This window comes from Catharus ustulatus, chromosome 12, assembly GCF_009819885.2.
Source record: "Catharus ustulatus isolate bCatUst1 chromosome 12, bCatUst1.pri.v2, whole genome shotgun sequence".
NCBI classification, from domain to species: domain Eukaryota; kingdom Metazoa; phylum Chordata; class Aves; order Passeriformes; family Turdidae; genus Catharus; species Catharus ustulatus.
The window spans coordinates 13,398,528-13,426,386 of NC_046232.1; the positions used below are offsets into that span (position 1 = coordinate 13,398,528).

Below are 27,859 nucleotides of genomic sequence, written 5' to 3' on the forward strand. Positions count from 1 at the left end.
GCTCCAGCTAGGGTAATTACATGCTGTCTGGCTGAATGCCCTCATATGGCTTCACATGGAACAGTCATTCTCCACTTTTCCTCCTGAACCACTGCGATGTAGCACGGCACTCTCAGAGTGGCAACTGAGCAGTGCCTGCAGGTCAGCAGTGGTGAGAACAGTTTCTTATGGATTAAATAAAGGCTGAATTCCTTCAGCACCCACTGGAGAAGATTTTTGTAATTCAAGGTATGGCTCCTGGCCCATGAGAGCTGCCAGATGGCTCAAAATGTGCACAGATAGGGCTGGTGGAGGGGCTGGCACAGAGACACCCCCTGTACCACACAATGCTGGGGAAAATTCATCTCCAGCTCTGCCACAATGAAACCTGACTGCACAAGGTCAGCTTTCCCTTTCTCTGTGGTCAGTGGTGTGGCCCTGCTCTCAGTCACTTGGGACATCCTCTCCAGAGCAACTGCCCCAAAATCATTCAAGATCTACACACAAACTCAAGCCCAGCGACTGACCCTTCCTGCCTTCGGAATGAATTTGTCCTTCCTTGGTTGAAGTAAATCACACACCACATTTTTACACAGAGTAACTTGTAAGCAGCATGAGAAGAGATGAAGGGAGCTGTGATCAAAGCCTCTGGTAAGACTGCAGTCATTGAGGGCATCTAACAAGATGCCAGATTTTGCTCTTGTTCTAAAGTGTTCTTCAGAAGCTGCATTTTCATTTGATCACGTATTTAAGTAAATCAGATAACTGCTGCAGAACTTTCACTGAAGAATTTTATTCTCTTCTACCAGTTACAATGTATGGCAAACTGATAGGAGTAGGAAAGATAACCCACTGTTATTGGGGGAGACTTGAATAAAACAAAATTCAGATGGAAAGGCCAGACAGCTTTCATAGGCTGACAATGCATGGGGAAATCTGTCTCTTGGTTAATGCCTTTCAGGTATCACAGGATTACTATTTTTTACTACAAGGAAGCTGACAAGAAGAGAGGTGGGACAGTTTGGACATCAAGTGACATCTCTCATGTCCTGAACTTTGCTGGACTATTTCTTGCTCTACATTGCCATATTGTTCCAGAACACAGAAATGGTTCCATGTTCCATCCTTGCAGTGTTCCTGAATGGTTATATTTTATCTGCACCTTTTCTGAAACATAAAGATTCCTGTAACCTTGGCTTTTTACATCTTTGAAGAGTTTTAGCAATATCACCTCAGCTTCCAGCAAACATCAACATAATGAACACATCTCTTCCCACTGACCTCCAAATACTTCCCACAGATAAGCCAAATACTGAATAAACCCAAGCACTAGATTATCCTCTTATACATAAAGGTTTGTAGAGGAATTCCTCCAGATTAGAGGTACATGATAACAAAATCATAAATGCAATGCTGTCCTTTACTTGACCTGAATATAGCTCCTCAGTTCCCAAGAGCTTCTTCCCCTTCCAGGAATCTAGTTTACCTAAAAAAGATACAGTGCATTTGTACATAGTGAAAAATAATTCATGTGCACTGGTTTATCATAGAATAAGATTAAAATCTCATTCTCTGGCTATTTTTTTTGTTTTGCTACTTTTATTGAACAGCAGAAATGCCTGCAGTGAAAGTAAGATGAAAAGCTCCAGAAGTATTCCTCCCATAAAGGGTCAAAAACAAGCAAAGAACAATATCTTTCCCAGTGTTTCAGTTCATACTAATCTTGCAGGAAGGGAGCATGGCAAGCTTTTGCTAAGTATGGCATCAAAGCAGAGCTCAGGAATTCTCAAGACATTTTCAGAAGCAGGCTCTGGCACAACACACACCTTTATTTTCAGGTATCTTCTCCCCCATCTGGCTGATAAAGCATTGCTGGGGAACTTCTGAGAACTGAAGAAACTGGTTTGGGAACAGAATGTAATAGTACATTACAATGAAGCCTTTTACAAATGGGTGTCAAACCATTTTTGTTGATCTGAGAAAAATATTAGAATAGGAAATGAAACTAGAACTATTAGAAATTACAAACTTTAAGACAAAATGTGGGCAAGCTCAAGGCACAGACAAATAGTTACAAAATGGCTTTATTCTCCCAGGGAACATAGCACCATCAGCAACAAACATGCTGCTTGTCTGTATTTATATTCCAAACAGTCTTGTTTCCTATAAATCATTTGTTCTACATTTGCCTGGGTTTTGTTCTTCCAGTTTTTTGAGGGGTTTTTTTTTCTGAAATAAATCATATCCATTAACACATAATGGCATGGGACATATTCCCATGCATAGGCAGAAGTGTTTCTCTCAAATCTGTCTGGATATCCCAACTCCTGGGACATTTTGATTTGTGTGTCAGTGACATTCTCACAGCACAGCCATCAACTCAGATGCAACATAACTGATTTTCTCAACAAATACTGCCTCTGCAGATGGAGCTGGCAGGTCCATGGCTGAGGGAAGAAAAACAGGAGCCTTTGGGGGTGCCCTGGGAGCAGCAGGGTGTCAAGCAGAGGGGGATGAAGCTGAAGCTGGATCTGAGGAAAGTCTCTGCTCATGGAGTGCTGACCCCCACAGCACTGAGTGAGGTTAAACTGCAGGGCCTGGTGGGTGAGATGCTGCCCCTTCAGAAAACCTGAAGTAGGATTTCAATGACTCCAGGATCTCACCCTTCCCATTGAAAGGCTTTGATTTTTCCTGCTATAATCTCTCTCTTCCAGAAAATAAGGCAGTTTGGCCTCTCCATTACTTGAAAATAAAATTTAAAAAAAACCTCTCACCCTTTATTTGAAAAGATGAAGAGGAAAAAATAAGTACTACTAAAAATACTACTAGAAAAATATTGGGAGTAGGAAGGGGAAAGGTTGCCCAAGTCATGCTTTGTTAAGAGTAGCTCCAGACAGTCACACACAGCTCAGCAGATGGCAAACACTACAATTCACCAAACTCCTGTTTGTCTAAGCTGGGACAGGAGCTCAAGTGCTGTGAGCTGAGCTTTCCCATCTCTCCATCCCTGCCTGCATGTTCTCTGTTGAACTCCTCTCCTGCTTTACACTGACCCAGCCCCTCCAGAACCAGGAGGCTGGGGGCAGCAGGTGGACAGACAACTTCAAAACCACTGCTTGTGGTCTCAGCTCTCTTGCTTTGAACCCAAATTGGAGGTGGGCAGCAGCCAGGGAGGAGAGGAACAGGAGAGGAGAGCAAGGACAAACCCTGCTGCAGTGTGTAGGACAGAGCAAGCTGACCCATCCCATCTCACCAGCACGAGCATGAGCTCCTGCAAGGAAAATAACAGGGGAAAAGCATTCAAGGTCTATTTTAAAATGTTCTTTCCATTTTCTGAATTTTGTTCTCTATTTTAGATAGCTGATTGAGGAGTTTTCCCCTTTGCCCACAGCTGGAAATAAGAAACCCACGAGGAAAACCCTCACTGCCAATAAATGGCTCCAAAACTTCCCCAGCTGGGGACCTGCCAGGGCAGGCGGATTACAGCAACCAGCACCAGCAGATTTGCATATTCACAGGCTGTAATTGAGGAATAAGCAGTAATGCCATAATGCAAATCCCCGGGCTGTGAGTGGCTGAAACCAGAGCTCAGCTTACACATCCTCACCGAAATGAACCCAAGGAGGCAGCCTGGGGCACAGCCAGGGAGCAGGGATTGCTGCACAGCAGGAAAAGGCACCGTAATTCATCCCTAACTAACTGTGCTCAGCCCTGAGCCTCCTCCTTCCCCCTCAGCAGCAGATATATTTGAGCTCACCGTGCTCTTCTGGGCCCATGGTGAGTTAGAGGGCAAAATTATTGCCTGCAACAGGAGAAAGGCCATAGAAGTATATCAATAAAACAGCATCCTTTCATGTGCTGCTGGTGAGCTAAGCAGTCAGTATCATTGCTCCTTTCTTATTTTTTTCTTAACCCTTTTCCACCTTCTCATCAGCAGAATTGGATCTGAGGAGATGTATTTCATCTGGAGGATAATTCTTGATCAACTCCACTTTTGAACTTGTGCTTCAAGGTCAGCAAAGGTTGTAGAGAAATGAGTAGTTCAATTGGCACATTTAAAAGCAATCAGTAATTACAGGAACTTTTTTCACTTAAAACATCTGAAATACAGCCATGCTTTCAGAAGGATTCTATTCAAGTCTGTCACACATTATTTTCCACAATACATGGCGGACTCTGCACCAGCAATTCACTTCACCTTGATTCATAACTATCCCTCACTTCCTACTGTAAATACAATTCTAAACATATGGGAGAGAATTTATAGTGAATTAGTGTTGTACATTATCACTGTGATTAGCTCATTTCTTACCCAGCAGATGTCTGGGTAGTAAAAATCCCCCATGAGCACAGTATCCTGGAGTTTCCCAATTCCTTGATAACTGGTCCAAGAATTTCTCAGCCCTGCTGTGCTGTGATCCTGGTGGCCCAGAGCAGATGCTCGCTGTCTGCCCATCTCCTGCAGCACTAATCCCACTCTCCCCCTGCTCCCAGCAGGGCATCACGCTTCCCCTGCCTTTCTCTCTCATGTTATCCTCCCCAAAAAGCTTTCCCAGGGACATTCATCATTCTCACAATACCAAAACACTTTGACAAGCTGAGCCAAACACCTCCCTGGTGTCGTATCACTGATTACCACCACAGTTACAAATCTGATGACTGATCTGGCTGTAACTATTTATGATATTGGCAATGCCATCATAAGCATCAAGGTGGTGCTTGTAAGATTTTTCAGCCCGTTTGGCCCCTCTTTCTCTGGGCATCTCATGACCCCACAGCAAAGGACAAGCTGTGTTCCAAGCAAATGCCTGAAGAGAGACACAGCAAGTAACTGGCACAAAACAAAAGCCCACAGAGACCAAGCAACTAGTCCCAAAACATGGAAGACATATATGATACTGCCTCGAGAGCTTTCACATGACATTATCTCTTCCCACTGCACTGCTTTTTCCATCCCACAGATGCCTTGCTTTTGGCACTCCCCTCTTCCAGCAGAGAAAGAAAGTGTCACTGCCCCCTATCCCCACCAATGGCTCTTGTTCCTAGAGGCTATGACAGCACAAATGGATGTGTGCTGGTTCTCCAGCAGCTCTCACTCTGCCAATGATTGTCAGACACGAGCCCAGGGTCTGTCGTGGTTGGAGCCACTTTTGGGACCAGTGGGCTCATGCACAGTGTGACTTGGACATAGCCAGACATTTGCCTGCCCTGGAGGTGCAGTCCACCTCAGCCCCTCAGCACCTCATACCTCTGTGTCCCAGGGATCAGCTTTTTACCTCTAGCAGCAGTGATCTTACACATCCCAACATCGCTCAAGATCACCAGCACTGAGCTTTCTGCTGGCTGTCAGACAAAGCTTTGAAGAAGTAAACAAGTGCTGTCAGATACTGTCTAAATTCCTGCCTCAGCATCCTGAAAGTATTTTTCCAACCACTTTTCTCCAACTATCACATGAGCATCATCATTGGTCATTTGTCTTATGCTATGTCTCCAACCTGGAATACCAGATTATAGCCCAGTAAAAGGGCTATAAGCAATAATTCATCCTTCCAGCAGAAAGTGACTTTTTTACATAGTAAGAAAATGAAAGTTTAAATCAAGTAATGTCAGTTAATTTATCATTTACTGAACAGTTATTGTTCACTGACTCCAAAACAGCATGAGGTGTAACCCACAGGGTAACACCAACATCCACTTCAGTCTCTCCAAAGCAGAATCATGGTTACAAGGCCCATTTTTAATGGACTGCATTCACAGAATCTGCTTTTAAAACCTGGAACTAAAAGTCATGCAAAGCAGCAGAAACCCAACAGAACCAACTCACCTGGCCAAAATTTTCAAGGCTTGATTGCATAAACAAAAAGGTATAAAAAAATACATATTTGTGTGTTGTGCACGTACCATTTTTTAACTTTCACCTGGCAAACTCTTCAAGGCAGGGCTGTTTCAAGGAATTAAGAGCTGTAAGGTGAGCAAAACACGAGCTCTGCTTTATTGAACAACCATTAGCCATACTTAGAAACTGCACCATAACATTAATTTTGCAGCTACAAGATATTGGCCTTGAACAAAATTAATGCATATGCACATATTTGCTACACAGTCATAAATTTTACTAATGCAATTTTGTGAGCCTCTTAAATTGTAACCATTGCAAAAAAAAAAAAAAAAATAAAATTAGTAACAGGAATGGCAGGGTAAAGTTCAGCAGCAATATTTCATTACCAAGACAAGCAAAGAAGATAAATGACTCAGCTTCCTTGGTTCTCTCCTCTCCCTCCCAACACTACATGAGGAAAAACACACTGCACAACACAAATCTCTGTTATTGTTGGAGGTGTGGCAGTCTGGCAGGACAGCAGATCAGGATTTCCCAATGCAGAGATATGTCTGTCACTAGAGCAGAGTTTACAGCAAAGCTTTTTAAATAGGAGCAGATTTCACATAATTTCCAGGGACAGACAAAATAAATTCTCTAGTCCCTCTTTTTACTGTACATAATTCCCTCTTTTCCCCTTCTTCCAGGGGGACACCTGCTGTTGTGGACACATGCTGGAGCCTCACCACATGCTGGGAACAACACACAGACAGCACACTGCATACAGGCTCCAGATGAGCTGGGAAAACAGAGCAATTCTGCTGTGAATAGCAGGATTTTCCATTTTTCTTAAATGCAAAAATCAGAACTGCGTGTTCCTACCCAAGGAGTTTACCCATATATTTCCATCCTTAATAAATGAAATCAGTTTTCAGCACTCTGCTTGCAGAGACTGGAGGAAATGTGGCTTCCACAAAGCCCAACATGACTTGTTTTGTAGCCTTGCTATTTCCAGGGTTGTTTCATGATTTTTGGGGGTGATGAGAGGAGGGGCCAGGTCACATTCCCTTAGTGCTGTCAGCCTTTCCAGTGGGACAAGGAGATCACAAATCTTGGGAATTTTTTTCTTTAGCTGAGGCCAAAGCATCAAAGTCTGGCAGAAAATTCCCTCTTTTTACTGTGGAAATCTGGTTAACTTTGAGATAAGGCAAGATCTGAACCTTCACTGTATGTTCAGAGAGCAGCTTAGTGCCTCAGAGGAATATCCCAAAATCCACAGGTCCAGCGTGCAGGAGGGCAGGGAGGAGCAGGACTGGGGATGGGTAATTGCTGCCAAATGCTCTTAATTTCTAAAAGCCTCTAGCCTCAGCAGTAGCCACTTCTCCAGACACTCACCATTCCCTCAAGCCTGTACTGTGTTATGCCTTGTACAAAACTTCCCTGATCCAGAAATTCTTTGTGCATGTCCTCACCATCCAGTGCTGCCCCACCAGGACCAGCAATGCCCTGTGGTGCCATGCACACTCCAAGCACAGCTGCTTTCTTGTGCTGGCCTCATCCAAGACCATGATCTGGTCTCCCTTGGAAACCTCAGTCTGGTGCTGTTGGGAAGGTATGGATGTACTGCTGCTTCATGGCCCTCCTGCACAGTTTGTACTGTATTGCAGAACATAAATAAAACCACAGGGAACTTACTCATGGGAGGAGTTTGGCTGCTGACAGCCCACTTCTTCCTTGTTTGAAGATTTTGTTCCAGTATCTAAGTGAACATTGTGGATTTTGGTAACAGCCTGCAGGATGTCAAGTGACCCAGTGTCTCAGAAATCCAAAGTAGCCAAATTTGCTGAAGAACCAGTAGCAGAGCAGCACTTCACAAGATACAGTGTTCTATCTGAAAAGATAGCAAGGAAAAAAATGAAATTAAAAAAATTAACTCATCTGCACAGTTACTTCCCATGGGGCTTGTCTTCTCCCAAATTTCACATCAATGCAACTCACCTTTCCTTTCAATAGGAGCACACTGCTATGGACAGGGCACTGCCTACTTTCCCTTATTCTGTTTGCAGATGCAATAGGATGGAGGCACAGGAGCTCCTCAAAAGAAAGTATATGGCCCTGAGATCCAATATTCTGCTTGTGACTTGTTTGTGCAAGGGGCAGAGCCATTCACCAAAGCTTGATCTGAAATCAAGGATTTATTCAAGCAGGACAATCGATGGTTGTGATACACTCAAAGCAGCACTGAGCTCGTGGGGCTGGGTCTTGGTTGCCAATACAATATTGTGTGTAGGAGTTTTCTTCTACCTTGAGACTCAGTGACTCCATCCAGCAGACAGAAACCTGGCAGCTGCTCCACCTTCCAGCACAGCAATGACCCAGATGAGATCTATATATCCAAGATACGCAGCTCCATGGCTGGGGAATGCTGTGCCAGAGTGCTTAGGATTTTTTGGCATGAGCCTGGTCCCACTTAGCATTTTTATGAATGTTCCTGCTCCTGGATTCATGCTGTGATGTAAAAATCAAAAGGGCACTCCTACAGGTAAGCTTCTGGACTTGATGGGTACAAGAGAAAAACCTGAAATTGATGCAAACCCCTGATAAACCATTGGTACAAATCAATGCAAAACTATCTCCAAAACAGAAACCAACACCAAACTGTGACTGACAATAACTCCACAGGGACCTGTGGTGGTTTGCAGCTGACTCACAACATGTCAGCACCCAAGGCTGGAGTTGGTGGTCTGGTCCTGCAGAGAGCACTCAGCATCCCCCATCCTGACCAAAACTACAGAAGCAATGCACTGAAGGTGTTTGTGCAGCAGAGAGGAAATCAGGAGCTCACATTACTGTGTTTTCATGTCATTGCTCATTGTTTCTGTATCCTCCTCCACAGCTGCCCTCTGGAAGCTCTGACAGGGGTAGGCTCAGCTCTACCTGTGTTTCAACACCTGGAATTTTAAGACAACCTGATTTTGCAATTAACAACTCACAAGCAGCAAATTAAATTCATACAGGCACCCTGAGTAAACTGACTGCCTGTTCACAGGTGATTATAAACACTTATCTGTAGTACTGACATAAAAGGGCCAATGGTTGCATAAGCATTCATATAAGTTAAACAGGTACCAAAAATTAGTCATGACCTTGTTAAAACAGTTGATATGGCAAAACTCAGTCATGAAATAACCTATAAAATGAAATATGATTAGTGTCAAGAGCTAATCTTCCAGAAGCCTAAACAATGTGATGCAAAGGAGCTTTTAAAAGAAACCAAACAAACTCATTTTTCATTATCTTCTGCCATCTTATTATTTCACAAGTTAGAAATCCATTAGCAATTCTGCCAAGAACTAGATAGGCTGCTTAGTTATCTAACACTGAGACACATCCCATGGCTATCTTGATGTCCCTGGGGAAAAAAAGAACAGGAAAAGCAATGGAGTAATAAATTATTATAACTGTTCCATTAAAACTTAGGACACTGTAATTTTCAAGTTTATTTGGTGTTATATTTAAATGAACCAAAAGGCAACATTGTACAGTAACATTATAAAATAAAATTATTACATAGTACATTAACCAAAGCCCCAGTTTAAAAAAAAATCCTAAAAAGTCATTTGGGGACATATCCTACTCTTGCTCTTCTGCACACATGATTTATTAAGCTCATTTAAAGCAGCACTCTTTTTTTTTTAGGAAAAGCAGAATGGAATTTGCCCCCAAAATGGAGTATCTTTTCTTATAGTTCTTGCAGTTTCATTTTATCATGTGTAATATATCAAGTTTATAAGGCATAAATACGAAAAACAGTTCAATATGCTCATCATAATTTTAATTAAGTAATACAATCTAGGACACTTTTTCAATCACACCAAGGATTACAATGTACCTATAGCTTCTTTTTTTTTATACAAAAGTCTATCATATAGTATACAGTGTATTGTAGTTGGTAACTGGTTCACAAGGTGGATCACAATGTTCTTGCAGGTTAATATGTCAGGATTTCACCTAGTTTGTACACTCTGTGCAGCCTTCCTCCTTCCCTGGCTGCTCTCCTCCAGCAGCAGCATCCCATTGCTCCATCTCATTGCCTGTTTTGAGAGGGGCTCTGTGCCAGATGTAAATCCCACTGGGAATGGCTTGGGATGCATGTCCCAGTGGTGCCCAGGAGCTGCCAGAGGAGACAGCAAGGCAGGGGCTCACACAGGGAGTCAGGCTCTGCTCTCCCTGCTCCCCTCAGGCTCCTGGCACCATGGAAATGCTTCCAGACCCTGCAGGAGCTGAATGGAGCCCCAGGAGGGAATCCATGACAAACCACAGTGTGGTGTGCGAGGAAACCACTGACCAGCAGACTGCTTGTGCAAAGTTGTGATGGGCAAAAGCACCTCAATAAATTAAGAAGCAGCGTGGTTTTTTGGGGTGCTGAGTGCTTGGGTTGGGCCAGCTTCACATCACCCACAGCTCCATAACCTGCAAAGCCTTCCCAGGATTTTGGGCATCTCTAACACAAAGACTCACCTGGTGCCAACTGGATGAGCTGCACAGAAAACTCTGTGATCAGTAACACCCCCTATACCCATCTCCCACCTCCCCTTAGGTTGGTAACTTCTAAAATCAGATTACTGAGATGCCCTGCTGCTGATTTGGGCTGGGGACAGCAGGGCCAGACCATTCATGGTAGTGCAAGAGGGGCTGGAGAAGGCAGGGGCTCTGTCCCCACTCCCCTGCCCCTCCAAGGGTCTTGCCACTGCTGGTGGGGCAGGTGGGGCATTGGCACTGTGCCCCCACAGGGCACCACTCCCTCCAGCAGCCAAGGAGTGTCAGACATTCCCTGAAACCAGCAATAGGTTTTTATACACGTACAATCAACCTAAATTGTGCATGAGGTAAACTGCAGAGCAGTGTCCTCCAGAGTGTTTTTCACATGTCTAATATTAGATATCTTGCTGGCAGCTCTGAATTGTCCCCAGAGGTTTCTCTACCTGCCTATATTTACTACACACAGGTCCTGAGCTCCTGTACTCAGGTGCTCTGAATCACACCATAACCAAAGGCAGCCTAAAATAGACAGTGTGAATTGCTCCCTCCCTGCTGTGACTCCATCCTGCAGCATCTGGGAGGAAAGAGAAATTATCGTACTATAAAGAATGGGCCAAAGCCACAGGATTTGGGTCAGGATTCAGGCCAGGTAGGCACAGATTTTTGTCTGTGGGCCTATTCTTGTTCTCTATTTGCTGATGGGACATCCAACACTGTGCTTACATTTATTTTTCTGATAGATCAACAGTCTCAGGAATCACCTATCCCTAAATAAAGCACAGCACGTGAACAGCACATCAACAGCTCTGCAACTGCAGGACAGAACTGACACACGTCTAAAGTCACAACAAAGCCTTCACCTCCCACACACCCTTCCCTCAATACTTTTTTTAAACCAGTCAGAAACAAACAGTGAGTGCAACACATCCCAGAGGGCCAGAGGAAGGAGCATCCAGTGCTTTCTTAGCTGCTGTGTCATTGTGTAGGGAGGCTGCTTCTGAAGAAACCAAATTACCCTACCTAAAGAGCATTCACTAAAATAATCTCTTTTCCCTTGGAGGACCAGCAAGATCACATTATTTCCTGAAAATACTTTTTTTCTTTTTTTCTGTACTTGACAGAAGAGTAATACTGTCTGGGTTTCTGCTTTCACTAACCATGACAGGCAATTTCTGCCCTAGCTTGAGAATTCCATCGAACCTGCTATTTGCATTTGGGATAAAGCATCAAATGGACATTTCCCATGGGATACAGACTGCTTGCTGTCCAGCAGATTCAACCATCATTCTTAAGTGCATTAGCAAGAGGGAAGCAAAAGATCTTCCTGTGCTGAATGCATTGCATCAGCAGCAAGTTTCTACCAGTGCTGAGAAATTGTGCCCTTAATGTAAGTGCTCAGTAACCACCAGCCCTGCTGCTTGAGGAGCACTTGGAACTGTATAGAAGGCTTGTGGGAAAAGGACCTCCATTAGTACCCATTATGCTGTGATTTATGTTATGGGCTTAAAGTAGCAAAAAAATTAAACAGTTCTATTTAACCTACCATCTAAAAAAAGGCACAAAGACTCTGTGAGGAAAAAAAAAATTTAACTGTTCAGATTACATTTCAAGAACTTTAACAGTGTTGCTTTGATTTGCCAGCTTTGCTTGCTGGCAGGAGTGAAATTGAGACAATTTCACTGTCTGCAGAGGTAAAGAATACCCTTTTGGCAAGGCAAGTTTGCCAGCTCTATGCAAATGTTATTCAACAGACGTAACTAAACCCTCTTGTGATTGTTTTAAAACATAATCTTTTTGGTCTGCAGCACATTGCACTTAGCTAAGTACTCAGTTATGATAGAGTGGGTCTTAGGGCAAGACCAAATACAAAGAGCCCTTTTTAATCTGAACGTAGGAATGAACTCTGTTCAAAGCTACACAGTCTGCTTTCGAACAAATGATCATGAAATACATAAATACTATAAAATAAATACAATACATTCAGAGTTTTCTACATTGTAGAGAGCTGTGGAGACTTCCCTAGCTCCCTGATGTAATGCATATAGAACATTCCCTTCTATACAGTGCTACCTCCATGTACCCACATCTCCTTTAAATGCAACATAGCTCAGACAACCTTTCTCTTTTGCCTGGATTCTCATCAGTCTCTGTTCTGTAAAACATTATATCACTTCTTTAGGAAAAAAAAATATTGCACTTTTAAAAATGCATAAAAATCGAACCGAGTTCCCATTAACTCTACCACACAGTCTGTTATTTAAAATAGGGCTTTTCCAAAAACATATCTCTAGTCGTTCTGCGTTCTGCCTCCATTTACAGCATTCTCCACCGCGATATCTCAGAACACAGTTCCTTAGCGAATTCCTTAGTTTTGCCAGCAGCCTTTTGACACACAGAGTGAGCTATGAGCCACACGGGGCTGGGAGTCCCAGGTGTGTGCCCAGGCTCAGGATTTCATGGTGCAGATGGGAACCACAATGACCAGGATAACCGTACAGGCGGCCGCCACGATCAGGGCGGCGATCTTGCAAACCTTTGCTCTCCTGAACTCGGCTTCTTTCCGTTTCAGCAAGGAATCGTAGCCTGGAGTATAAATGTCTTCCATCCAGTACTCTAAGTTGTTTGGGTTTAAAGATTCTTGAGTCTAAAAATTTAAAGGGAACAGTGGTTAATTGTCTGGGGTCTGCTGTTGATAAAATAAGTGAACAAAGCAGATGTGCCTGGAGGCCTCCCAGCTGCCCCTGGATCTGCTGTCAGGATAAAGTGGGTTATTGACACTTCTCACACCCCTTCATCTCCTGGTCCCAATTCCATAAAGCTGACAAAAGTGGTAACAAAATACTGCAAAAAATAGATTCCTGCAACAGTAAGATTCTGCTCCAAAATCCCTCACATACCTCTGATTTACCAGAAACTTCGTCATCTTGGATGGCATTTAAATAAGATCCCTTTAATCTGCTCGACAGCAGAGGTGTCAGCAAGTGCTGGCCTGTTACTGTTAATAATTTTTAAATTATTAAAGCTCAACTGATGGGAAAGGTTCTTAATATATGCTCCTCATGCACTACATTTTATAAAGCTAACCCTAATTTTGCTTGTAGGAAATCATTACCCAGCCCTGCCTCAGGGACAATTTACAGACCCCTGCTCTGCAATGGCATTGCCCAGGGACACAGGAAACCTGCAGAACTTAATCAGTATTTCCACCTGAATTACTTATTTTTTTATGTCTTATAGCTTTTTATTCCTAAGTATTTATGAGCTCTTAAAACTTTCTATTTCAACCTTGCTTGTTTTTACCCCTTATTTGGAGGAAAATAAGGGGAAAACTGGGGAAACCCAAACACTACACATTATACCGAATTTAGCAGAAAGGAATGAAGCAAAAAGAACATTTTGAAAAATGACAGAATTTCTCCAAAGCTCTCCTTTATCTGAGGCTCCAAAAGCCTATTTCTTTAAAAAAATAATGAAAAAGATTCCATATAAAAATATTACAGTGAGAATACCCTAACACACACCATTTCTGTGCTTGTAACAGTCCTGATCCAGAGCTTGTTGGACCCTGCAAAGAAACTCCAGCTGAGTTGAGAAGGATTTGAGTAAGCCTTTAATTGATTAATTCAGATTTTGTGGCCATGAGCTACTGGCTGAAACTTTGCTTTGCCTGATAGCAGCATTTGTTTTATGTAAAGAATGACAAAAGAAGCAATTTCATAGCTATCTCAGAAATAAGCAATGAAAATTGAGCAATGGTTTCATCATCATTTAATGGACACCTCTGTGATGGTGTCAGGATGCTGAAACAGAGGCCATCAGCCACACCTCTGATTCTATCTTTAGGGCTTTGAATGACCTGTTTCAGCCTTGTGAAAAAAGGCAGCAATCTCATCTCTACAGGCATCAGAAAACAGCCTGATACTGTTTCATCCCAGTGGACCATCATACACAGAGCAAAGCAATGAATTTCACACAGAGCCCACACCTGGGACAAGCTTTGGGCTTGACTAGTTTTGCAGTTTCTCTTTTTGGAGGAAAACCCAGGGGACTTGTCAGGCTCCAGGAGAAATTTTAAGTAAACAAAGGTAGAAAAACCCCAAAGATAGGTATACTATGCTTCAAGGAAATTGCAGCTTTGGACCTGTCTGCCTTGGCATTGACCTTTTAACTACTTCAGAAGGAAGATGCATTATTAAAAAGGCCCATTACTGTTAATCAGCTTCCTTTCCCATTTCATTGCCAGACGTAGGAATGTTCATTAAGGCATAATGTATTTACTTTCAGTTCTAATAAACTTAATCACTGGGGAAAAAAGCCCACTCATCAGTCTGTGTCTATTTTTTACGTCTGTCAGTAAGCTCCATTACAAAGTCTAGACATGGGCTTTGCAGTGTGGATGCAATTCTGACAGTCTTTTTGGAGGGAGAGAATCAAACAAGTAAACTTCCATCACCTTTATCCTAAAGATAAATGATGGCAATAAGCCGATTTCTCTGGTTTGCTCACAGTCATGCAGAGCTGCTTACAGAGAACAAAGCAGCCCAATGAGGAGCAGATGGAGAACCCTTCTCCCAGAGGGGCTTTGCTTCCAAATATCACCTCCCTTATTGCCTCACACAGCAGGTAAGTGATGCTTTGTGACTGCCTGCTGCAGAGGAACTTCTTCCAGCCTATTCCTACTCTAGCATGCAGTCTGCCACGCCAGGGTTAGGAATTCAGTAAGCCCTCTAAAGCTTTTAAGACCCAAAAAGCAGCAGGGAGCTGAGGCAAGATGCAGCCTGCTCCCTGTGCTGCTTGGATCTCTCTGAGTGCACTTTAGCCACAGCAAGGAGCAGGGCTGGTGAGGACGGGGAAGTTTGCAAGAGTCAGGCAAGGAGGTGAATTTGTTGTGCACAAATTCCTGCACAAACACTGATGGGAGTTGCACTGCAGCACTGTGTGGGTGATGGTTTCAAATCCAAACCAGCCAGCTCGGGGTCCTGAGGCACAGCATCCTGATGCTTTCCTAGGGATTTGTCTGATGGGTTTGGAGCTGGCTTAGGTACCTCAGCACTGAGCCATTGAGGGCTGCCATGGAGCAGCCAAGTCTCAGACTCTTCCACACCACTGTCCCTGGCAGACGAGCTGTGGAGACAAGCAGACTTCCTCCTTGAGCATGGCTGCACCCCACAGACTGCTGCCCACAGAACCCAAAATGCCAAGCTCAGCACCAGACCCCTCCACTGGTCCTACATTCTGCTGTCAGTGCATATAAACAATACACAGTTATTTGCACATCAGTGTGGACTTCATTGTGTGACACATTTTGCGTTTTGAGACCAATAAATGCAACATTTCTTTGGTCCTTACATATTTTGGATGTCATTCTTCAGGTTTCTCTTTAAACCTCTGCTCAGATATCTTCCTAAAAGATGTGTTGTGGTTTATCAGATTACACAGGGTATCCGGGGGGGTGCTCATTTTATGTCAGATTTGCGATTTCGTTTTGGGAAAATGTAAATGCAAAATTTGAATTTGTCTCCTCTGCTTGTTGCACAAGAGCCTGCACACTTATGAGCTGAACCAAAATGCAAACTAGACACACCATTAGTTGCCTGGCTGTTTTCCAACAGCCACTTCAAAGCTTCAACAGTGACGTGTTTCAAAACCAGTGATATTGAACATCTTCTACACGCATTTGATGTCTCGTGTTCCTAGTAAAATGGGAAAAAAACCAACCCTAACACTGCAATTCCCTGTGAATAATTCAGAGAGGACAAAGACAGGGGAAAAGACAGCAGTCCCAGCTCCTGCACCACTCTGCCTTGCTGCAGTTAGGGACCAGTTCACCTCTGCACTCCCTGATTCCCCAACTCTTCTTTAGAGCTATTAAACCCACAATGGCTTAGAAGAAATCTCTCCACTGCAGAGTAAGCTGGGAGCATCAACCTGTCAAGGATCACCATTCAGCAGTGAAACCTTCACATTCCTCATTGTCCCTGGCCAGGATGGATAGGGATCAGCAAGATCAGAGGTTCCACAATCCACAGCTCTTTCCTGAGCTATCCAAATCCCTTCTTAAATGCAAATTCTGGCAACATCCATTTGCAATCAGGCCACTCAAATGAAACAAATGAGACTCACTTGTAGATCCAAGGCTGCAATCTTGCCTTTGTCCCCCGAATTCCTGGTGTATTCCTCTATGGTCCATGATGGCTGGGCACGTTTCACTTCAGCCAGCTCTGTCAACCTCATGTCTGTGTAGAGAGGGTTGCTTTTCATGTGAGACTTGAGTGATGCAGGGTAGGGATGAGGACTAAAGACTTGTTCAATCAAGAAAGCGTCTTTTGGCTGTTTAGAGAGTCTATGTGGCTGTGGGATTTCGTATTGCCTGTCTGCCTGCAATAGGGTTCAAAAGAATTTGAGAGAAAAAACAAGACTATGAGGGAGTTAAACACAAAAGACAGAGATATTCCTTTCAGAAGGATCATATAATAAAAATCAGACCAGCTAGGATAAAGCCTGGATGGCCTTCATCCATTTGCCCACCTTCTTCTCACAAACAAACCAAAGAGGCATTGAGATACTTTAGAGACATAGCTCCATGCTCACTGTAACAGGAACACAATGTCGATGCAGCAGAAGAATTTAGGGTTTGTACAGCTGAGATCAAACAACTATCCTGAAAATTACCCTGACATCCAGAGAAGCCCAGCTGATTTGCAAAAGCTGAGAGACACCATCAGGCTTCCAGGTTTCTGTGTCCAGATCAAATCCCAACATGAAGAATTCTTGAGGGATGCCTCCAGCCTGACACTGCAGCACCCATGGTACCATCCAGTGTCAGCCACAGGCCACTGAAGGAGTCTGGAAGGGACTCTCAAAATCAGCAAAGCAATGTACAGAAAAGCCAAGGTTTGGGCTGACTGAGGGTGGCTTTCTTCCCCCTCTGCAGTCTAGCAATAACCCATGGTTTGGGCTTTCTTGTTCACCCAACCACATTTATTTCCATCAAACCTCTTCCTCTCTTTTCTCAACCCTTCTCTGCCCTCACACCCCGTTGTAAGGGGGCACAGCATTCCTGGCATGTGGTCACAATTGACAAGGGGCTGCAGGACCCCTCCCCAAACAGAAACAAGCACCCTGTGCTCAACAGAGCAGCACCCAGAGCCCTGCACAAGGGCAGCCAAGACATCCATGGGGTCAGGGAAGGGGGCACAGGGAAGCTGCTGGGAGGATGGCCAGAGTTTTTCTACCCAGCCAAACCAAGAGCACAGCTATGCTGCAATTGCAGAACAGGAGGCTTAAGACTCATTAAAAAGACCATGAAAGTCAGGGAGAACATAACTAAAATGAGCATCTCATGGTACACATACAAGGGTTTTTTTCCTTGAGGGATTTGAATCCATGAATCTATTGTGTTGGCTTTTAAATATGTACATACTTCTCTGATAAAAGCCATCACAACTCAATTTTAAAATATCCCTTCTAAAACAATCACTAAAGAATTTCAATTTTCTCCACACCCTTTTCACCAAGGTAATTACCAAGCCCCCTTGTATTGCTACAGATGATGAAGAATATCATCACCTTCCCAAGATGTCACTCACATTACCACCTTCTCTTTGCAAAAAAGCAAAGCTTTCAAGGAGCAACTTGGCCGTTTTGCAGCCTATAAGCAAGAACCTACAGGTACAAAATCATTCAATTATGATAACAATAAAGACAGGCATAATATGGCAGAGCAAAGCATTGTCATACCCCAAGGCTTGTGACAACTATGGAAGACATTCATAACCACATTATTTTTAAGCATTTATTATGTGAGTTAAAGTTGAAATTACCTCTTTAGATTTCCTGTGCCAGTCCTTATTTTCTCCTCCATCTCTCTCTTTCATCTCCTCCTCTGTAATGCCAACTTGGTTGGTGTAAGTAATAGCTCTCCAGTCTCGGGGAGAGTTTGAAATACTTGCTATTTTGGATTCAGTTGCACTGTTTTCTTCTGTTAATGATCTTGATGATCTCCTAGTAAACAAACTTTTTTTTAAGGCCTTTACTCGAAGACTCTCGCTATTACTTCCACTGGCATCAGAACAGCACCATTCTGGATTATTCTCCAGTTTGCCTGCATGAGGAGTATTGTGGCACTGAAATATCTGCGGGGAGTTGCTCTCATCTGACGCGGCATCGCTTGTCAAAGAGTTGAGATCTATTTGTACGCTGACCTTCTCTGGCTGCTGGATTTTTTGATCCAGCTTGCTTAACTTTCCCAGGACTTGAGAGATTTCTTCTCGGACACCTGAGAGAGATTCCAGTTTCTTCTCTATTTCACCAATCCTCAAGACTAATTTGCAGACACTGGTCTTCAGTTCATCGTCTGTGTTATTGACATCCGCCCTGACCACTTTATCCAGTTTGTTACAGGCGCTCCCATTGGAGATCTTAGTCAAATTGTGCTCAGGTGAGCTCTCACAGTCTGATTTATGCACCTGAGACAAGGAACCAGTGCTGTTGTAGCACGAGGACTGCATCACTCCCGTGGAGCCACTGATACTCATGTCATCCAAAAAGCGGAAAATGTCACTGATGTCATCGCTCACAATTTCAGAGTCATCATCCGACTGCTTCAGAGAGTGCCGCTCACCGTACTTGGCTTGGCCTGCACACAAATCCTTGCATTTCTTGTGGTCCAGAACCTGCTGCTCCGTTTGTGTCCCAACGCTCATGGTCCTGTCGATGCTTACGATCTGGACAGAAGTACAGTTAATGCTTTTATCCTTAAACTTTTTGACTGGCTCATGTTTCTCCACATCTAGAATGGAAGGGATTTCCTTAGGTTTATGCCCATTGGGTTTCACAGCATAGTTTGCCTGCATAATTGGCTGCTGATCCTTTGCATTTAGGTAGGACTGATGCCTGTCAACTGAAGGAAAGTTTGGAGATGGATTGCTCGAACTCTGGTATCGTGGTTTCTCTTCAGACTGCTTCCTATTAAAAAATGAGCGTTCAAAGTCAGGGACCTCCTCAGTATTTAAACTCCAGCTTTTAGCTGGCCAGGCAGTTTGCTTGGCTGGCTTTCCAGTCCATTTTTTGGTCTCCTGTGGTCCAAGAACAGTAGTTGGGCCAAAATATGTTGAAGCTTGAAGATCATCTAAACTTTCATGTTTCGCTCGCCTTTTGTCAGGTATAGGAGAATAAATTGGATTCAAGTACTGGCTGCTGTATGGCATTTCAAAGCTGTGGTTGAAGAAAGTCTGCTTAGAGCTTTCTTTCCTGTTCTGAGGCTCTCTGTGTCCATCTTCCTGTGTTTTGTTGGATGGTATTAAGTTGGGAGATATTGTAATCAGATTATGAAAATCTTCTTTGAATATATTTCTTTTCTGGACACACGACTGCATCATGAACGGCTCGTCATTTGAAATGAAAGTTTCTTTTATGCCTGCACTTATAGGCAAGGAATCCTGGTCTGAAATAGATTCATTTTCAATGTTCATGGGGAAGTATGTACTCTGCATCTCACATGGCGGGGACGTGGCGATGGAGTAGGACGCCAGTGCCTGCAGCCTGTCCAGAGAGGCAGCCCGGCCCTTCATGTCCTTATTGACACCCAGCAAGAAGTTGGGTTCTGATGAGGGGACGAACTGCTGGCAGTCTTTGCAGTCCATCTTTCTGCATTTTGAAGACCTTCTGACTGGAAAGCCCCGGCTGAAGTCCTGGTCGTTGAGCTCACAGTTGGGCACACAGTCGGGCACGCAATCTGCCATATTGCAGATCTCTGTGTCAGACCTGCAGGACTCAAAGGACTCCTTCTTCTTCACTTTGTGCCTTGCAACTGGAAGCTTCTCCTTGGCCACTCCCCCATTCATTTGTATGAGGTTGAATATTGTTACTATATCTGCTGCAACCATGATTTTCTTTGATTGCTGATTGTTTACAGTGCATCTCATTTTGTCTTTGAACAAAGTCGCTGGGAAATTGGGATCCAGGCAAGCAGTGTAAAACAGCACACTTCTGAGCTTGGCCAGCTGGGATAAATCAAACCTTGCACACAGGGACTTGCAGAGATCCTGGTAAGAAACAGTATTCTGCTTTGTGTCCAGCTCCTCCAATATCTTCACCAGGAAGAGTGAGGATTCCTGGCTGGACTCCATGGCTTAAGTGTATTTTGCCGTTTAGCCTGGAAACCGTGTTCCACTTCTACAGCAACACAAAAAAGATTGTAAGTCACTGACAGATAATACCCAGGGCTTGCACCTCAGCCAGAGATGGGGCCTGGCTCCCTCACCATGCCATCCAGGGCTTGCTTTTATAACCCACCCTCATGTTCTGAATGTCAGGCTGCAATCCTAGCATCCAATAAATCAAATACTTAAATGGAATCAGGGTTTTATCTGAGAAGGCTCCTTTATGCCAAAGTCTACTAAAGCAACCAAGCAAATAAACAGCAGAAGCTTTGGAGAGGCTGAACGGATGGCAGATAGACAATCCCAGACTGCTTTCTATGAGACTGTCACAGAATTTCTTACCAACTTATGAGAGGTTCAAAGCTCAGTTTGAGCATCAAATTGTCTGCAATAATTCCAGTCCAAGCCTAACCAGGGCTGATCTACTGCATCATGACACGTGGTTTTCATATCTGAATGCAAAATAGCTCTGAGGAAGATTTTCTGACAATAAACTTGTGATAGGTTTTTAGAAGTTATCTGAGAACATAATTACCATCTTGCTTACTTTAAACCATTATTTTCTCCTTGACTCTGAATTATCTCCTTTGGATACTTTGACATATTTTTCCAGAACTACCTTTTCTTGAGTATAAGATTCAGGAATGGAAAAGTCTGTGTGGGCCCCATTCCAGCTCTCAAGTCCAAAATTTAGCAAAGAACAGAAAGAGTTAAAAAGAAAATCCTACTGAACCTTGAAACCAATCCAGCAGATGCTAGAGGGCTGGCTGCCAATCAGGATGGATTTGAAGACAGAGAAATATCAAGGACAGAGAACATCCTCTTCAGTGATGTGCTCCCAGTGAAGCCTAGGAGTGCATTTCCATTCACCATCCCGAAATGACAGGGCAGAGGTGAAGAGCAAAAGCTTCACATTTATGTGGATAACAGGAACAGCTTGAACAAGCACAGCTAACACTAGCAAACATCTTGGGGAGAATATAAACCCCTGCACTTTCAGAATTGAAACCAACCTTTAGCTATTATGGATTAGGAAAGGATGTTGATGATTTTTCATCCATCTATTGTGAATATCCTTGACGATGTCTCTGCTGTTGGCTAATAGGAAAGACAGAGCACAGGATGATGCAGTCTGCCAATTGCTATGTTTGGTCACTCTGTCTTTGTTATTCTTACTGATGGGAAACAGAGAAGATTTTTGTCATTCCTAAAAAGGTATGTTATCTTCCCCCATTCTCTCCCATCCTTAGATGACCCCTGGAACTGCCCTCTCCTCCATCAAGTGCAGAATCTCCACTCAAATGGCAAAGCACTGAAGTCAACCTTGCAAGGTTTGTTATTAGTCATTCTAAAAGGCACCTTCTGGTCAAAAACCAACCACAGGACTCCTGAGCACCACTCCAGAATCCAGGGCTCCTGTTTCATCTCCTGCCCTGACATTACACATCAGTGATTGCTACCAGTATCAGAAGCCACAGTACTTCAGTTTTCATAACAAAAAGAATACAAAAAGAATAACAAAAGAATATGAAACAAGTCTCCATATGAACTCGGTTGTTTATTTAAATAACATCTTTCTACTGTGTGTGATCAGGAGCTGAGCAGCAGCAATGTGAATGTATTTCTGTGATTGTAAACACAATTCCCAGAAAGCAACGGCTACAGGGATTTTCCAACACCTCCACTGCATGCATGTTTGCTTTTAAAGCTCCTGTATTATGCATAGCAGCACAACTCTTCTGCCAGCTGACAAAAGAGAAAACATGTTTTACTGCTCTGTGCTCAGCTCCAAGAAGTAATGCAAAAGGCTGGAGGAGGGTGCTTGTATCTTTTTTCTCTCAGCAGTGTGTGCTTGGAGGCACAGCCTCTTTCACAGCCTGCCTTTGTATTTCTCTGACATGTCACCATTAATGATGCTCCCACACTAGGTCCAAACTCTGCTAGTTACCACCAGGCTACCAAATCCTCTCAGAATAAACTTGTGGAGCTCAGAGACTGGCATTGCAAGTCAATTTTCTGCATGTTTTAAATCTGCCACTTGGGACACGAGCAAAAATATGTCTTTTTGTCACCTCCAGGCTGAATACCAGCAAAGGCAACTATCTCCTCCTATTTGTAAATTCACAGCTTCTTGCAAACTCCTCACCTGGATATACATTTTCACAGCCTGATGCACACCCTGTGCTGGCCTGCCAGCAGCCTGCCTTCTCCCCACTCACACTCCTGATAAAACACCCAAGTAGCCAGTAATGTACTTTTGAAAAGTGTCAACCCATTCTGTTCCTCACCGTTCTGTCTTCACTTTCTCATGCCAGTGAGGATAGCCTAGGTACAGCTTCTTGACAATTTTTGCTTTGTACCAAGCCATACTTAGCATCATCAGAGGTTTTAACTTCAATTCTAAACACTATGAATCTGGTAAAACTCAGGTGCAGCCTGATTTGCAAGGCTGCTGAGTGATGACAAGCTCAGTAATTTGAGTGGAAACCCTGCTGCATACCCTTAATCTCATGTTGCTTCTACTTAACACCAACCAGGACCCTTGTTTTGGGGACCCCAATCCATACACAAGTAAGGTGAGGCACTGAAGCACAGACCCAAAGCAGGAGAGCTCAGCTAGGCTGGGTTAGCTCAGTCCTGCCCCTGTGCTCCCAGATCCAAGCCTGGCAGCTGACAGTCAGCTATAAAGCAGTGGGAGGTCAGGGAGGTGACAGAGGCTTTGAGATAAGGCTGACCAGGTGGGAATTCAGCCAGTTCATTCAACTGAGACTCAGCTATGGGAGGTAGAAATTGAAAAGGCAGGTTGCAAATTCAGATACAGGCCTTGAGGAAAAGAAAGCTAGCTAAGAGCTGGAATAATTTCCTCTTCACCCCTTGGCTGTTCACAAACAACTTTTTGGTGTGAGAGCATTTTAGGTGTGAAAGATATCTCTGGGCTTCAGCCTGAACATGGAGATTGGTGCTCCCTTGTGCCAGAGCATCCACTGCTGCAAGTGGAGCATCAACAGATTGGGGCTGTGAAAAACAGGATGCACTACCCCATAAGAATAATATATAAGGGCCTTGGAATCTTTTTTCCTGGTTCAGGGCTATAAAAACCTGGTGCCAAAATTTTTAGTGGCACATTAAGCTCCTCTGTCTCTTGTCAAGCCTCCTAACAGCCTGCGACAAAGACAGGTGCTTCTTGGCAGGCCAGCCCGGAGCTGCCACATCCCGGGTGCCAAGCACTTGGCCATGCACCATCTCAGCCATTATGTCCACGTTCATTCAGTGCCTCTCAAAGCAGGACCAGAATAGACCTAGACGTGGCACATAAATGCAGAGCTCTGAAATCAGCACAGAAGGCTTTTTAAAGAGGGTACAGGGTCACGAATCAGGCAAAAGCAGCAAAGAGAATGGAAGCACCCACAGCAAGAGCAGCAGCACAGGGTCTCCTTTCATGGCCTCAATTCCCCCAAGGTCCTCGTGCCTCACCCTCACTGCCAGCAGCCACACACACCCTCCAAACCCCCCCTCAAACTGACTCTGGCCCCAGACACATGGAGCTCCCCAGACAAAGGGATGGCATCTGGCTTATCTGTCTTCACCAAGACCACCTCTGACCAAAGGAGCCACTTAACATTTCATCCTTAATGATTTTGTTATATTAATACTGGAAGAGTTGCTTTGACTCAGCTTCCCAAGATCTGACATTTGCTGCTCTAATAGCACAATTATATCCCAGCATGGACTTGCAGAGCATCATATTGCACAGCCAGTCGATGGGGGCTGGCTCTCCTTGCATGCACATGAGCTCCAGACTTACCACAAATCAATGTCTTCTTGCCCTGCACCAGGAGCAATGAACTGAGCTCTCATCTTACCACTAACCCACTGTCTCAGCCTCTGGAGGAGAAGTCCAAGAATATTACAATGCAAGCTCCATCCCCAGTGGAGCTTTCTGCTGCACAAGGGGAATATACTGTTCTATTTTCTGGTGTCTTTAGGAGCCAAGCCTCCATGAAAGCTCTCCCCTGTGGTTCTCCAGCCCAGGGGAACCTGCAGACTCTTTCATGCATCTTTCTTCCTTGTAGAAAAGCCAGAATGCACTTCCCATCCTCACCACCTCCCAAATCAGCAATGGGGTGGGGGCAGTCCCCTCATCTCCTGACTACCCTATAAATTTGCCATCCACAGGAATTCATTAAATTAGTGCTGCTTTCCAGTTGCCCTGGTTGCTTTCCTGTGACTCCTTCACCCCAAACCCTGCCCTGCCAAATGGTCTAAGGGCAGCACACATTGGGGCAGATAAACCCCAGCACAGGATCCCAGAGACAGTCCCACCCTGACTTCCCTGGGCAGCTGCAGGGTGGCAAGGTGCCCTGCACGAGTCTGAATCATGGCCACAGGCAGACAGACCACATTGTCTTCCTTTCTTATTTCCTCCTTCATTTCCTTCCCTGTTCTTTGTGCCACTGACATTTGCTCTCCCCATTTCCCAATACCCACAGCAGGTGCAGCTAACACACAGATGTGACTGCTGGAGTCATCACTTCCCCTCTCCCTTTGGTTTGCCAGCCAAGAGGGAAACAGCATCCTCGTTTTGTTCCCCCCACGGTGACAAACGGGCCACCCCAGAACGCCACTACGGCAGCGGCAGACAGCCAGTGATCCTTGCACAAATTCCCTCAGAGAGAGCAGCTACTTCAGCACAGCAGAACATTAACACAGAGCCAGTGATATGCTGTTTTACTATTAACTTCTGCTCATAAATCATTCAGCCTGTCTTCCCAACACCAGATACTATAAAACAAGGCAGGCAACACTTGCCTCACATGAAATGTAACCCATCCAGACGGAATTCAGTTTTTGTTTTCTCCCGCACTCATAAATCCATTTCTCTGTCAAAACATTAAGAAATTTCTGATGAAGGAATGGGGACCTCGAGCCCCATCTGGCTTCCACTGCACACAGGCACTGGAGCTGGCACTCAGGGAAACAATGCCTATTTCTGCACACCTTTTTCCTCCTCCCTCCAGCCTTCTGCTGCTCATTAAAAAGAAAACTAAAGCACGCACTTTGGAGCCCTGCCCACGCAATGGCAACTGCTCTTCTCCACCTTTCATTGAAGAGAAAAGTCCTCCTGCCCAGTCTGGCACAGGCTGTCTCCTCCGGGCTGTCTGCTGGAGCAGGAGCAGGGTGGGCTCGGTCCCTGGGGCAGGGGGCGGTGGGTGCTGGCTCTCTGCCTCGCCGGTGTGGTTTTTATTCACCCCTTCAGAGCCGGAGGGAATGAACACCTGCATGCCGGAGCTGTCGGTGCCTCTCGGCTCGCTGCTGCTGTGCACGGGAGCGATGCACACTCCGCATCCTCCCGAGCATCCCACTGCCAACCTCCTCCGACGGTCACCGGGGGTCGCTGGGAACAGCACTGGAAGAAGTTGCGATTTTCTGGCTCTTATCTTGTGTGAATGAGTCCTGGAAAACCGCGCTTTACAAACCCAGCGTCTTAGCAGAGGCTGGCTCTGCTGTAAAAGGACTCTGCACAACACTTCAGCTTCCCCAACACCCCAGAATTCAGCGGTTTTTAAAGGATCTGAGCGCATAAATTAAGGGAACTTGTGGGTAAAAGCAGTGGACCTTCAGGGCTGTGCCAGAGCTCAAGTCGAACAGGGTTTGCCATTGATTTTTCTTGTACAGTAATATTAGGCTGATTATTTGCATGGTTCAGTTATGCAATCCAGATTAAGGTATCTCTACGATCTGGGAAAGTGCAAACAATCATTCTAAAACTGTGAAATAAATTACTTGAATTATTACTGCATCATATACTCTTGGTTATTCTTTGCCAACTCTTGGCCCATACAGACACACAAATACTGTTTCCTCCCAATACGTTATCAGAGCACACCAAGCTATATTTTTACTGGAATTTTTTGTATAAGGAGACACCATTAAAAACACTGACAGACACAAAAAAGTCTAACTGAATTAAATGTGATCCATTCATTCCATCTGTGGGCAACCTGGATTTTTGCACAGCAAACCTTTATCAACCTCACTGCCACCCCAGACCTGACTGCTCCCTTGCCCTGGTGGGTCCAGCTTCCCTGATCCCCATCCCTTCAGACTCCGTTTGGGCTCGGGGTCCCTGGGGCTCAGCCCAAGGGTCACTCACTTGCTCCCCTCGGGCAGATCGAGGTGTGCGGGACCGAAGCGGAGCTGCCAAAGTCCCAGACGGAGTTTCAGGATTTTGGAGCACCCCCTTTCCTAGAGAGCTTAACAAGGAAGCAGGACCCTGGGCAGCGGTGGGACCACAGGGGCTGAGGGGTCTCTTACCTGCACTTACTCCTCCTCCTCCCAGCCCGCCGGGGGAAGCCGAACCTGACCCCGCACCCAGCGCATCCCTGGGGCTGGGCAGCGAGCGGGGCTTGTCCTGGGTACCCCTGTGCCCAGCCCACCCCTCCGCACCCCCTCCCGCACCTGGGGCTCACCTGCGGGCTCCGCCTGCCCCCGGCGCGGGGAGCGCGGCCGTCACGGCTGGATCTGCCGCTGCAGCAGCCGCTTCCCGGCCAGCAGCAGGAGGAGGAGGAGGAGGAGGAAGAGCCCGAGCCTGAAGCCCCAGCAGGATGCCATAGCGCCGGGCTGCGCTGACAAAGGCGGCAGCAGGTTGGCATGGGAGGAGGGAGAGAGGGGAGGAGAGAGGCAAGAGAAGGAGGGGGACGGGAGGGAGGGGGCTGCACAAGCCGAGCCTCCCCGCACCGCCCCCCGGTCCCGCAGCCGCGGCAGGGCTGCCCCGGCCGGCCCCGGGCGCTGCGGCAGCGCCGATCCCGGTCCCGATCCCGATCCCGGTCCCGATCCCGGTCCCGTTCCCGATCCCGATCCCGGTCCCGATCCCGATCCCGATCCCGATCCCGATCCCGATCCCGGTCCCTGCCCCGGCTCCGCAGGGACGGGGCGCGGCGGGCGGCGCGGGCCGACACTCCGCTTCCCTAAACCATTTTTATTATTATTATTTTTGTGATGAGTGTGAGTGGCGGCGCTCTCGGGGCGGGGGACAGCGCTCGGCTCCCCCCGCACCGCCAGCCCCGCTGTCCGGGCAGGGCACAGCGCTGCTGCAAAGGCGGCAGCAAGGGGGATGCCCATCGGGAGAGGAGCCCCACTCTTCCCAGTCGGGGACATGGAGAGCAGCAGGCGGAGGAGGAGCGGCTGATGGAGCTGGGGCTGGTCAGCCTGCAGAAAAGGCGAGGCAAGGGTGACTTTATCGCTCTTTACAACTCCCTGAAAGGAGCTCGTAGCCAGGTAGGGGTCGGTCTCTTCTCCCAGGTAACAAGCGATAGGGCAAGAGGAAACGGCCCCAAGTTGCACCAGGGGAGGTTGA

General features: G+C 45.5%; 1 protein-coding gene across 5 annotated transcripts; it reads right to left on the minus strand.

Moving 5' to 3' along the window:
• Nucleotides 1-9,273: 9,273 nt before the first annotated feature.
• Nucleotides 9,274-27,208, minus strand: MINAR1 (membrane integral NOTCH2 associated receptor 1). 5 transcript variants are annotated; one of them, XM_033070280.2, is made up of 5 exons: nt 26,973-27,138; nt 25,560-25,909; nt 18,163-20,515; nt 16,463-16,717; nt 9,274-12,983 (listed from the first exon to the last, which is right to left on the minus strand). In XM_033070280.2, the coding sequence occupies exons 3-5, from the start codon at nt 20,467-20,469 to the stop codon at nt 12,786-12,788; spliced, it is 2,760 nt and encodes a 919-aa protein (XP_032926171.1). In that variant the 5' UTR covers nt 20,470-20,515; nt 25,560-25,909; nt 26,973-27,138; the 3' UTR covers nt 9,274-12,785. The 5 variants fall into 5 exon arrangements, with proteins under 5 accessions (XP_032926171.1, XP_032926169.1, XP_032926173.1 ...); XM_033070278.2 differs by lacking the exon at nt 25,560-25,909; XM_033070282.2 differs by lacking the exon at nt 26,973-27,138 and having other exon boundaries at nt 25,601-26,785.
• Nucleotides 27,209-27,859: the final 651 nt, after the last annotated feature.

Bases quoted from the DNA above. Each gene is read 5' to 3' on its own strand.
- MINAR1 (XM_033070278.2), bottom strand. From the start codon at position 20,469: ATGGAGTCCAGCCAGGAATCCTCACTCTTCCTGGTGAAGATATTGGAG. The intron at 16,718-18,162 runs GTAATTTCAACT...ACCCTATTGCAG, and splicing joins GGCACAGGAAATCTAAAGAG to GCAGACAGGCAATACGAAAT. The intron at 12,984-16,462 runs GTGAGTCTCATT...TTAAATTTTTAG, and splicing joins TTGCAGCCTTGGATCTACAA to ACTCAAGAATCTTTAAACCC.